The sequence below is a fragment of the Daldinia loculata genome, assembly GCF_022478755.1.
Source record: "Daldinia loculata strain CBS 113971 unplaced genomic scaffold F4817scaffold_61, whole genome shotgun sequence".
Lineage (NCBI taxonomy): Eukaryota > Fungi > Ascomycota > Sordariomycetes > Xylariales > Hypoxylaceae > Daldinia > Daldinia loculata.
In genome coordinates this window covers 142,195-154,753 of record NW_026054915.1, presented here as the reverse complement: position 1 = coordinate 154,753, position 12,559 = coordinate 142,195, and the positions used below count along the sequence as shown (strand labels likewise).

Sequence of the window (12,559 nt, the reverse complement as noted above, 5' to 3'; positions counted from 1 at the left end):
AGAGTCATATCTCAACAGTGCTGTTAGATCATGAACCTCTCACTGAATTGAAGTATCATGTATGCTGGCCCCTGGGACTATGCTTAGATTATTTAGGTAAGTATACGGTAGGCATCTTATTTTTGGTCGATTGATCGTGGTTTATCCAGTTCGATCCATTCGAATATAAACCCTGGATCTCCGGCCCTAGCACATTAAATAATGCATCTGCTCGGCCATTGTATGCCATGTTTTAATTGACAAGCACTCTCATTTCCATCCACGATTCTATATTCTATATTTCCGCCCCGCATTCCCCAAGCCTGCACGGAGCAGTTGTAGTTTTTGAAAGAACACCTGTTCAGTCCGACCAATCAACAACGTCCCGTAGACAGGGTAAACGGATAAATACCTACGATGCTTTACCTAAAACTTCACGCCAACGACCAATGCTTCACTGAGATGTCATAGACATAGCACAATCCAAGAGGTTATGCTTACGTCAATGATATTGCGAATAAGACAAGGATAGCATCCTAATCACTTACAGCCCTTCTCTCAGCATTCTAGGTGACGCGTCAAATGTAGTATCAAGTACGGAATGAAATTCGGTTAATTAAGAAAGTAAATTACGCATGTCGATCTGAATCGCTTCAAGCTATGGGTAACGTACGCGTCGGGGCTGGCAGGCTGAAGACCAAAGCACATCTCTCCCATCAATTGACCAACCAGCGTTCTAGGCCTCTTACAATACCATGTGGCCTTGCTCTTTTGAGCCTTGGCAAAGCTTGTTCCGATGTTCTCGCATTGCTTAACCGGTCTTGCACTATGCTAGCTTATGGCATCAGATGAACATATCGGTAGCAGATCTACAGTTGTTGCGGTGAGGAGCCATGAATTGTAGACTTCGTCTGTAGCTCTTCGACAATTTGCCGAAAAGCTTCATCCCCTGAGTAGTTATGGGCATGGGCATGGGTATGGGTTGGCGTGATGTGATTTTGGAAAGGAGAAGTCTCTCCGTAGAGTCAAAATGTGTATATATATATAACCCTATGATCACCTCGCTCTGAACTGAGAATAGAGTCAAATCACTATCAAATTCTACTCAGTCGGCTTAGGATAATCATCATGAAGGGAATCATCGCTCTCCTGCTTCTCGGCCTCGCTGTCGCAGCACCTGTCAACCAGGAGCTTCAAAACGAATGTAAGTTAGGCTGTATTCAGGTCTCAACGACACAAAAGCTAACATATATGACAGTGCCTGGTGAAGACGTAAAGAGTAAATACTATCGGCCCCATGAAGTTTACTACGCAAGCAGATTAACGTGTATCATATAGCTCGCCCGCATCCCACCGGTCTTCCTACTGTTAGCTTTTCGCTTCCACCGCTACCAACTGGCTCTGGCTGTAAGAAATTGTGCTCTCTCTTACTTATAAATACAAGCTAATATAATATATAGTCCCCGGATGTGAGCTGACGACCTATGATATTGCAACTGACAACAAGCTAATCTAGTCCAAACAGTCCCTCGCCCAACTGGTGAACCAGGTGGCCCAGGTGGTATGTTCTAACTGCTTGTTGCTGCTATGATTTTATCTGACAGAAATCAGGTTTCCCGCGCCCTACTGGTCGCCCTCGTCCTACGGGCCGTTCTCAACCCACCGGCCGCCCTCGTCCCACGGGTCGACCACAGCCTACTAGTCGACCTCACCCCACCGGCCGCCCTGGCCGCCCTACCACTAAATGTTAGTTACACGCCACGGGTTTAATCCAATCTACGGGGCTAGTTACTAACTTATGAATAGCGCCGCTACCCACTCCCACTCCCACTCCGACGCCGTGAAATGGTGCAACGTGATGGGCTATCAAAAGTGTAATGAAGGGGACCTTACTTTAGGCTACGATACTAAAGGACCATTCATCATTTGCTTTAGGTAGTTATTCAATAAGAGGATACATAGTGTGGTTAGGACGGATATGACAGGCTATCATTCTAAGTAGACAAGAACGACAAATAATCAGGGGCTCACCAGACCTGACAATATTCTTGTATTTTAATTTTACAACCCTTATCTTAAGGAATTTAGATTGTACCTTCTACCACCCGAGTAAGCCCTTCCCGTAACTTGTATGTAGCTACCCTGTCACATTAGACGAAACTAAGGGTAAGAACTATGTATTATTAGCTGATAGAAAGATGGAAAGCATACTTGTAGCAACGTATGTCGTTGGGAAACACGTATCGAGTACGTGTATACCCAACCCAACATATATCCAAACATACATTATTAGCTGAACCCATCATCCTTCTTCGTCACACTCTCCACTAGGAAACATCAATCTCTTCGCGTCGCCCCTTTTCACTCCTATGTATATCATTATTATTACACAAATAGCCCTATTTATCAGTAACTAGAGGTCATACTTCTCCATTGGAAGCTTACCTGAGTTTCTATGGTCTTAAGGATAACTTCCCATAACCCTTGCTTCGAGGTTTACATGACCTGTCTTTTATATCGGCTTCTCCATCTTCTCCATCACTAATCAATACGGATAACTCTATGCGGTAGCTCGCCGAGAAACAATCTTCATTAGTCACACAGAATGGCTACCTTCAAGACCGTCTTCCAAGATACTACCATGGAGCCGAAATTTAATCCGAGCTTGCGCCCTAGCAATTCAACCCCCTCGTTGAAAGCAGCGAAAAACCGCCCAATATCTGTTCGTTCTACAGGATCCAGATCGTACCGTCATATATTGCTAAAATCAGAGGATTCAGCGGACCAATTGATCAGGGACTTGCCGATACCTCCAGTCCTAACACAGGGCCCGCCAGAGCTTACAGTGAGAAATGCCGTCACGATGAATAAGCTCTCTCGTCTATCTATACCTACAAGAAAGTCGTCCAAGGCTGATCTTGAAAGTCAAATCCCGGGAACTCCTATTCTCGATGATACAAGACGACCTGGAATAGTGTGTATTGATCCTACAATACACCCTCCAGGCAAGCACGCAGAAATCCACCACCCTGGTTTAATTGCTGACTTCTGCGATGCTGGGCTTGCCGTTGAGCGCGATTCTCCCATCAGAACCCCACCAAGCAAGCCTGCTTCTGTACGTTCTGCTCCCGTATTAACTGGTCGGGTCCGCCGCGTTCTTTCAGGGGGTGACATATGCGAAGATATAGTTGATGTTTCCGAGCATATCCATAAGAACCACAGCTCAGCTACCAAGGTTCGTCCGGCTATTGGGTTACTTCGCAACAACGAAAAGCACGACGGCCACTTTCGTATTTCAAAGGTCCAACCTGCTCTTGAAAAAGTCGAGCAAAAGAAGATAATCCACCAAAGCAAAGTACACACCCTAGTAGATTTCACGCCAGAAGAGCCATACATCTTAGAGCACACCCACCATGGCCACAGTCTCGCGCCAAAAGTCCGTCTATCCATTGATGATTCTAGAGATAGTACATATCACAGCGACCCCCACGAAGGTCATATTTGGGTTCAGAAGGCACAGCCTTATCACGAATCGGCATCTACCGCCTTTAGAACAGAGGAAAACTCAATTCCAAGGTTATCCGTGAAGAAGCACGTCCACCAGGGTGACGATTCGGCAAAATCGACTTCGTACTGGGGATTCTTACCAGGATTTGGAAATCAAGAGGGTGAGAAGGCCGGGGTGACTGGTGAACCTGTGGATAACTCAATCCCTCATGTCAGCAATGAAAACCATCCTTCATTGAGCGCTAGTCAGTATTCGGCTTCTCAAAAAAGCCTCGAAGCTGCCTCCAAACCCGTTGCAAGACTTGCAGAATTCATTGGTAATCAAGAGATTTTTCGCCATACCAATGCGAACTTGTCATCACTTGGAAAATTGTTTAGTAGTAGCCATTCACAAGACAGAGTTTCTCTTCGGGATGATGGGCAAGAAACGGAAATTCCAACAGCTTCTGTTTCTCCAACATCATATGCGCATCGCACGAGGGGTGATAATAATGCTGCAGAGCAAGGTATATTACCTGAGGGGATTGACCCTGCGCATGCCGCAACCTGGCTTCGTCAGTTTCTCGGATATCCAGAGTCAAACCCTCCGAATCTTACCCAACTACCGGAGAAATCCCATCCTCGTCACGAGGATCATGACGACTACCCCAACAACAAAGACGAGGCGTTGGTTTCTAGAGCGACGACTTTCTCAGGGAAAACATCGAACGAGGCCGGAATGATGGACACGGCTATGCATAACCTTGAGCAACTACTGGACGAGGCACTTTTCCTCGCCAACGAAGCTACCGAAAACGACCATTGCAGGCATGATGATGACAAGGACCTCATTTCCCGCCTACAGAATGCAACTGAAGCATTTAAAGACCCCCCGATCTTATCTGATACCCAGGTAAGTTATGAGAGAGAGCTTGATAAAAGCCTGCATCGTCATACACTTGCCGAGAAACTGCCAGATACCATCGTGGATGCGGCTGAAGAAAAGGCTGGTGGCCTTAAGACATCATCCTCGAAGGCGGCAGCCCAAGAAGACCCAATAGAACCTGACATGCGTAACGGCAATATTGCGCGGTCAAATATAAAAAATGGATCGAATATCCGTGGCCTTCGGAAGCCTAAAGAAAGTTATAGTGAAAGTCGCGAAGTACGCCATCAGGTTTCCGACGGGGAGCATATTTTGCCTCTGCCACCACCAGGCAGTAAACTCAAGAGACAATATCTCTCTCCAATGCTTCAGGCATATGATGAGGATGATCCCACTGGGATCATAAGGCCTCGTACTAAGGCCGTCCCCAACAGTAGAGAAGTTAGGGAGTACATTCGCGTATTTCACCAGCCACCAATCACCCTTCGACACAGTTCCAAGAACCTTAGCGAAAACTCACTAGGAATGGAGGTTCAACCCCGTCGAGCTGCCACCGTTTCCGAGGGCTGTCGCAAAGATGCGGATGCATATAGCTTGAAAGACGGCACATCTGATGATACGATAGACTTTTCCACCCAATACAACAATGATAGACAAGGGAAAGAAATACCAAGCATCGAAGTGTCGACATATAACGGTAACCGGAATGTGTTGACGACTAGACTCGGAAGAGCTCGAAGGAAGGTGGCTTCCAAGAGAATTCACGAGTTGCGCAATATCAACCTTCGGGGGAGATCTCACGTCAGTATCAGGGATGGACAACGATTCAGCCTAACCAAGTCGGTGAAGCGACAGCCTATAATCGCTCGCGACTGGTCTCCTATCCGTAAGAGATTTGTCGCCTCGGTTGCGTGCATCAGTACAGCCTTGATTGGTGTCCTGGTGGGAATCTATGCAGGCTTGGTTCCGTCAATTCAGTATTTCATTGCAGATTTCCACCATTACTCAATCATCGGCAACGTAGTGTTATACCTTGGAATGGCATTGTCAACGTTTTTTTGCTGGCCATTGCCACTGCTACACGGCCGGAAGCCATACATCTTATGCAGCCTATGCGTAGCTCTGCCGCTTCTCTTCCCGCAAGCTGTTGCGGTTAGCATACCTAGATCACCGTACACCAGCGTCTGGAGATGGGCGTTGCTTCTTCCTAGAGCAATCATGGGCTGTGCTTTGGGTTTAGCGAGTATGAATTTTCATTCGATACTAACTGACCTCTTTGGAGCGTCCCTAATGAGCAGCAATCCGCACCAGGAGGTCGTCGACCAATACGACGTAAGGAGACATGGCGGCGGGCTCGGAATTTGGCTGGGCGTCTGGACATGGTGTTTCATCGGCTCATTAGGTATCGGCTTTCTAGTCGGTGCCGTGGTCATTGACACTTTAAAGCCGTCGTGGGGACTTTACATTAGCATCATGCTAATTGCACTCGTTCTCCTTCTTAACGTCCTGTGTCCCGAAGTTCGACGTTCAGGTTGGAGACGTTCCGTAGCCGAAGTCAGGACCCCTTTAGGAATATCTCGAAGAGTAGCTCGCGGGGAGATTATGATGCATCGAGTCAAAGATGGCCCCAAATGGTGGGGACAGGAGATGTATCACGGGGTCGCCCTATCTCTTGAAATGCTTCGTCAACCGGGCTTCGTCATTATGGCTGTATATTCTGCGTGGATATATGCTCAAGTCGTTTTGATCATTGTTGTAAGTCGATTTCCTATTCCATCAACTTGCGTCGTCCGCTAACAACCTAAAGCTTCTGGGGTCCTTATCTTCTAGGCACTACCATTTCCGGTCTCCGTACGTAGGTGCTGCGGTCTCATCTGTCGCCATCGGAGCGCTTGCAGCAGTGCCGTTCCAAAAGGCAAACCTCTTTTCACGGTCCCGATGGACAGGTCCGCCAACAAACAATATGACCTTCGACAAGTCGGTAACTTGGACCTCCCATCTTGTTCGGAGAGCTATCTTCATTATCGTACTCCCGATTGCCGGAATTCTATATACTGTAGTCTCCTCTGGCCCGCCTGTCCATGTCGTATTTCCTTGCTTATTTGCGGCTATAATCGGGTTCTTGTCGTGTCTTGCGATAGCTGAGTGCAATGGTATATTGATGGAAACATGGGATTGCTCTGACTTCCAGCCGGGCATGACGGGTCGGTCTAGATCAGGAAAGGATAGTACCAAACGGACGAATTACTCATCTTTTCCCCGAGTCACTGCTGGATGGAACATTATTCACAGCATCGGTTTTATTCTTGCTGCGGGAGCAACAGGTATCGGTGGCATAGTCACACGGAATCTAGGGCAGAGGGCTGCAACGGGCATTGTCGCATCCATCTTGTTCATACACTCTCTTCTACTACTGGCCGTGTTTGCTCGTTTTCGCAGGATACAAATCATACCCAACTCAAAAAGCTTCGAGATGGAAAGATGGACTGAAGAACGTCGACATAGTCTACGCCGGCATGCCTCCGCAGTAGCCGCTGCCAAAGCTAATGGTCTCAAAGACACCACCGAGATCCCCGAAGAAGACGTCGGCTAGAGGCCTGTCATTCTTGGAAATCCATCAGAGAAATTCCGCCGAATGAATATTCTTGAGCTGGGTTCCTTGACTCGCTGGAGCGAAATTCGCAAGAAGAACCGATTGATCGACAAAGGCATGCATCTCAATCGACAGACAGTCGACTTAGCACGGGATGAAATCGACCGGAGGCGCCACGAATTTATAGGTGACGTCCACCGGGGCGCAGAAGTCGTTGGGGACCTCGTCCGCAAAGTAAGCAAGAGGAGCAAGCGTAGCCACGACAGCGATCACGATAACGCTTCCCGAGATGATCCCGATGACATGGGTCCACTAGGTCCACCAGGGGCCGGACTTGAACATGAGCATTCCTCGTTACCCCGTGAGGTTTATGCCGAGCGCGAATGCGTCATGGGCCAGGCCGTGCCAGAGGAAGTGGAGGTTTCATCGATGGACGACGCATCGGACGACGACTCGGACGACGAACATGAATGGATACCAATGGAAGATCATTCATCTCATATGACCTCCAAGGTTCAGCCATATACTGACTTCAAAAGACAAAATTTGCGAGGCGGCGAACCTAACACGGGGGATTACGTGATCAACATGGATACCATCCAGGGTGAACACACCTCGCATAGTGAATCAAAGGTCAAGCCTGCTGAGCTAGACGGTTCAGAGCAACACGGGGTAGGCAAAGGTAAGGCCAAGTCAGTAGACACGGAACTCGAAAGGCTAACCCGAGAGCACGGCGCTCATATGTATCAGAGCAAGATTAAATCCGCAAGTACGGAATTCGAGGATGCTGACTCGAGCGGGAAATCTAACCGCAGAGGTTCGAAAGTAACGAAGCAAGATTAAAGAGGAGCTCAAGCAGGAGTTGGAGGTTATTAATCCCAAGACCGAATTTGAGAATGGTACTTCAAAGCCTATATTGGTATTATGAGAATAATTAGATCTTCAATCTTGAACCTATTATCACCTAAGTAAGTGTTTGCTAAGTGTTGGGCATTGAGAAATATAAATTGAATATTATAAATTGAGTAATTCCTCGGGTCGCCCCGATAACTAGCATCATGGGGCTAGATACATATATATTCGTATGCAATTATAGCCAGGTCTGAAAGAAAGGAGACCACCTGCAACTTCCTGACATTGTACGAATGGACGTAAAGAAAGGTTAGGTACCTAAGGTAAGCAAGACAGTAAGCAAGACATAATTGGTTCTTCGGACATAATGATAAGCCTTACGACTTTACCGCAATTGCTAGATTGAGTCTAGGTACCTAACTACTTGCTACCGACGCCGCAAGTCAATTTTTATTTTTTATTCACATTTCGTCATCCGCGCCCAACCAACCAAGCGATGCTAGCAACCGCGCCATTATGAAGCTCTACGCTATCGGAGATCTCCACCTGAGCTACGAGTTCAACAGGAAAGCCCTCCAGGAACTAAAACCGCACCCGGACGACGGTCTGATATTATGCGGTGACGTAGGTGAGACGGCCGAGCACCTGGAGCTGGCCTTCTCAGCGGGCAAACGTAATTTCAAAGAGGTCTTCTGGTGTCCCGGCAACCATGAGCTGTACTCGATGCAGTCGTCAAGACCAGACTTGCGCGGCGAGAGCAAGTACGAGTACTGCGTAGAAATAGCGCGCAAGCACGGCGTGCACACGCCCGAAGACGACTTCGTGCGCTGGGAGGGCGAGGGCGGACCCGCTGTTATCGCGCCCATCTTCACGCTGTACGACTACAGCTTCCGTCCTGCAGACGTCAGTCGCGAGAAGGCGCTGCGCTGGGCGGAGGAGATGGATACGGTCGCCACGGACGAGTTCCTGCTGCACCCGGATCCGCACGCGACGCGGGACGACTGGTGCCGCGTGCTAGTGCAGAAATTCGAGGAGAAGCTGACGCGCGCGGTGGCGGAGCATCCGGACGCCAAGCTCGTCATCGCGAACCACTGGCCGCTGCGCGAGGACCTCGTGTATATACCGCGGGTGCCGCGGTTCAGCCTCTGGTGCGGGACGAAGGCGACAGAGGACTGGCATACGCGGTTCCCGGCTAAGGTGGTGGTGTCGGGGCACTTGCACGTGCCGCGCACGGACTGGAAGAAGGGGGTCAGGTTTGAGGAGTGCAGCTTGGGGTATCCGAAGCAGTGGGGCGATGTGCATGCGAGTGGGAAGGATATCAATGATGTTTTGCGCGAGATCTTGCCGGGGCCGGAGGAGCCGCTTGGTGGAGAGGCGGAGATGAGGTGGCGGAGGTGGGTTTGATGGATGGGGACGGGGAGGGTTGTATGGGGGTATGAGATATGAGGTATGAGGTATGAGGTATGAGGTATGAGGTATGAGGGATTACATCGTGTCGGGGTATAGAGGGCATTATACGGTCCGTACATTGTTTGTCTATTTTAGATTCCCGGTTACCTGAGTGTAGAGTCTTAGATGGATCTGCTAGCATTGGTGTCTACTGCAAAAGGGGCTAACTAATGTGGGATCATGATAGTGAGAGTGATTTATTAAATGCCTATGTAGACAACCTTGGAAGAGATATCTGTAAATACACTGGGTTTTACACATATGCTTCACCCTCGCCTTCATCATCATCATAATCATAATCATCATCATCATCATCATCATCTTCTTCTTCTTCTTCTTCCGGAAGAAGCATCTGCTCAATCTCCATATGCCCATTCTCCCTGGCGCAATCAGCCGGACGCAACCCATATCGGTCCCTAGTTCTCAGTACATTTTTCCCGCCGCTGTTTAGTAGTATTGCCACTATTTCTTTATCTCCCGCTGTCGCAGCACTATGTAACGCAGTTCCTCCATACGAGTAGTAGCCTTTAGAGCGGCTTACATCAGCCCCCTTTTGAACAAGCAATTGCACCATCTTTATGTCTTTCTTATCGACTGCAATATGCAGTGACCAGTGAAAGAGCCGGCGTTGAAAACGGTACTTGGGCGTGCATAAAAATCAACAGTGCGGAGGCTCCGAAGACAATCTTTGCGATGAGCTAGTTAGTAAACTCCTTGACAATAAGACGGGGTGTTATAATACCTTTTCGTTCTTCATCCTCGTCGATGCATGGGATAGTCTCCATCCTCTCCTCAATGTAGCTCAACGGAGGTGAAAAGAGACGAGGTTGAGTGGTAAAGAATAAAGATAGCATCATTCTCTTGACTTGAAAACCTCTCCTTTAAGTTAAGGAGCTCTGAAATGAACGGGTAAAGCTTAGAGCGAAGCGTATCGAGTCCGTCGATGATTAGATATTTACGTAGTTTAGATACTTCCAGCAAAGCATGATAGAGCACCTCAAATAGTCTACTCAAAATCCAAAGCTCTTGTCCCATAGTAGCCGGAGGGGGCATGGTAAGTTGTGAAAGTGGAAAGCTTTCCATTACCCGCCTAATAATCCGAGAATCAGGTTCAAGCTCATTCAGGAGACAGATTAATATTCGCGTTGCTCTGAGGGATAACTCTTGTGGTCTCTGCCCTGGACCGAACCCTAGTGATATTTTACATGGTAAATCTAGACGATGAAGAAGAGCTAAAAGAAGTAGTGGAATTTCTGAGCTATCATTATAAGAATAGGACCGATGTTCCTTCTCATGAAGTTGATACGACAACTCCTCGTATCAACTTTTCTGCTAATTTCCCGACTTGGTAAGTTGAAAATCATACTGCGTTATTCTCGTGCTGGTCGATTCTTGTGTTGATTAATAGCAGGACACTTAAGAGGCCCGGATGGAAAAGGGATTGGCATATTGGGATCCGCGAGTCCAAGTCTCGAAAGTTACTCGCTTGCATATTTGCAATTCCAGGCGTGTTGCGGATACGTGATAAGAGTATCAAAGCAGCCGAGGTCAGCTTCCTCTGCATTCATACAAAGTTTCGCTGTAGACGCCTGGCGCCCGCTCTTATCAAGGAACTCTCGCGCCGATGCTCCCGTGACGGAGTCTATCAAGCACTGTATGCTACAGAGACCTTTCTGCCTACACCCATCAGCACAGGCCAGTATTTATTTCGAGTGTTGAGTCAGGAATTTTCGAAAATTGAGTCAAGTTATCGGTTCTCACCTTTTACCTTTTCAACTACAATACACTGGCCATTGCTGGTGGCATTGGTACCTTTTTTAATGTACCAATTATACCTGCCTCGCCTTCGTTCTACATATAACTGAGGCAGGTTTAACTTTAAAGGGGTATATCATTGGGTGGATATCTCTTGAAGACCCAAACAGGCACCTATAAACTAATGTCGTTTGCTACCAACTATTCACTCTCCATAATAGGAGGTAGTTAACGTATCAAAAAGCAACACATAAGCGATTCCCCATTAGAATTATATAACTACCTAACCTATATGATCAACTTTCAAATAAAACCACTTCCGGTACCAAATCACTTAAATACGGGTGGTAACTACCGGTACCTACCTAACAACGCTAGTTTCCAAGCCCCTGTTCGGGTATTCGCGGGACTTGACCTATAACTTGGCAGCTACTATGTATCAAACTTGCCCCTGAAAATAAATAAAACCCGCCAAAACTTCCAAGGTTCCATCTTGCTCCTATACAAATTCCTCAAAACACTCTAACCCTACCTTAGGTAACCTTCACAATGGCGGATATTGTCAATTCTACGATCAGCGAAAGCCCAGAAACGCCTCTACACCCCTACTATCCTCTTGGTGTTGTGATCGCGGACTACGCTGCCAAGACCCTCTCGACGCAGGAGATTTTGGGCATCTTCACGGCAACATGCATCTGCATCCTCGGTCCGACGTGGTTCTACCTGCGGCACGCCCGGCCTAACTTACCGCTCAGCGACGTCTTCACAACGCTGTGGTTCGTCCTGTGCGGCTTCATCCACCTCGGCTTAGAAGGTAGACCGACCGACCCTTACTTAAATCCAACGTACAACTCGTAGATCATATACTAATATACTAATATAACCTAGGTTACTTCGCGCTACACGCGCGCGACATAGCCAGCCGCTCAGCCGTGCTCGCGCAGCTCTGGAAGGAATACTCCCTCTCGGACTCGCGGTACCTAACAGCAGACACCTTCGTAGTATGCATGGAGACAGTAACAGCCGTGTTCTGGGGCCCGCTATCGTTCGCGATCGCGTGGTGCATCGCAACCGAGCACCCGCTGCGCCACCCGCTGCAGTCCATCGTCAGCCTGGGCCAGCTATACGGCGACGTGCTGTACTACGGCACCTGCACGATCGAGTTCATCGAGTTCGGACGCGAGTACTCGCGCCCCGAGCTCGCGTACTTCTGGGGGTACTACGTTTTTCTCAATGCGTTCTGGATCGTGATTCCGCTGTGTCTGGTTGTGAGTAGCGCGCGTGAGACGGCGAGGGCTTTTGCGGAAGTCAAGGGGAGCTTGAAGGCCGAGAAGACGAAGTAAGGATTGGGGATGCTGTACGTATCGATGTATGGTTGTGGCTGTGGGAGTAAACAGCTTAGTAGTGTATAGCGTATAGCTGAGAGAGCCTGTTTCTTTATTCTTGAACCTTTTTGGTACGACTTTACGGGACACTAAATATTATATACCTCTTAGTATTAATACTACGTCATTTTGAAACCCATCAATTGCTACATGTAGGCTAGTACCTTGAAGAAA

General features: G+C 48.1%; 5 protein-coding genes across 5 annotated transcripts; 4 read left to right on the top strand and 1 right to left on the bottom strand.

The window, feature by feature from the left end:
* Positions 1-969: 969 nt before the first annotated feature.
* Positions 970-1,871, top strand: F4817DRAFT_245885 (uncharacterized protein). Its single transcript, XM_049299100.1, has 7 exons — positions 970-1,183; positions 1,238-1,258; positions 1,318-1,386; positions 1,440-1,448; positions 1,505-1,540; positions 1,591-1,725; positions 1,786-1,871. The coding sequence occupies exons 1-7, from the start codon at positions 1,108-1,110 to the stop codon at positions 1,821-1,823; spliced, it is 384 nt and encodes a 127-aa protein (XP_049155485.1). The 5' UTR covers positions 970-1,107; the 3' UTR covers positions 1,824-1,871.
* Positions 1,872-2,584: 713 nt separating this feature from the next.
* F4817DRAFT_361292 (uncharacterized protein) lies at positions 2,585-7,787 on the top strand (the record flags this gene model as incomplete). Its single annotated transcript, XM_049306388.1, has 6 exons — positions 2,585-3,803; positions 3,882-6,106; positions 6,159-6,407; positions 6,576-6,900; positions 6,973-7,599; positions 7,645-7,787. 6 exons carry the CDS (start codon positions 2,585-2,587, stop codon positions 7,785-7,787), a joined length of 4,788 nt encoding a protein of 1,595 aa, XP_049155484.1.
* Positions 7,788-8,097: 310 nt separating this feature from the next.
* On the top strand, positions 8,098-9,279 carry F4817DRAFT_348861 (Metallo-dependent phosphatase). Its single transcript, XM_049304747.1, has one exon. The coding sequence runs from the start codon at positions 8,313-8,315 to the stop codon at positions 9,198-9,200; it is 888 nt and encodes a 295-aa protein (XP_049155483.1). The 5' UTR covers positions 8,098-8,312; the 3' UTR covers positions 9,201-9,279.
* A 70-nt stretch (positions 9,280-9,349) lies between these two features.
* F4817DRAFT_245825 (uncharacterized protein) lies at positions 9,350-9,935 on the bottom strand. Its single transcript, XM_049299099.1, has one exon. The coding sequence runs from the start codon at positions 9,817-9,819 to the stop codon at positions 9,499-9,501; it is 321 nt and encodes a 106-aa protein (XP_049155482.1). The 5' UTR covers positions 9,820-9,935; the 3' UTR covers positions 9,350-9,498.
* A 1,553-nt stretch (positions 9,936-11,488) lies between these two features.
* Positions 11,489-12,524, top strand: F4817DRAFT_348857 (3-beta-hydroxysteroid-Delta(8),Delta(7)-isomerase). Its single transcript, XM_049304746.1, has 2 exons — positions 11,489-11,814; positions 11,889-12,524. The coding sequence occupies exons 1-2, from the start codon at positions 11,550-11,552 to the stop codon at positions 12,341-12,343; spliced, it is 720 nt and encodes a 239-aa protein (XP_049155481.1). The 5' UTR covers positions 11,489-11,549; the 3' UTR covers positions 12,344-12,524.
* Positions 12,525-12,559: the final 35 nt, after the last annotated feature.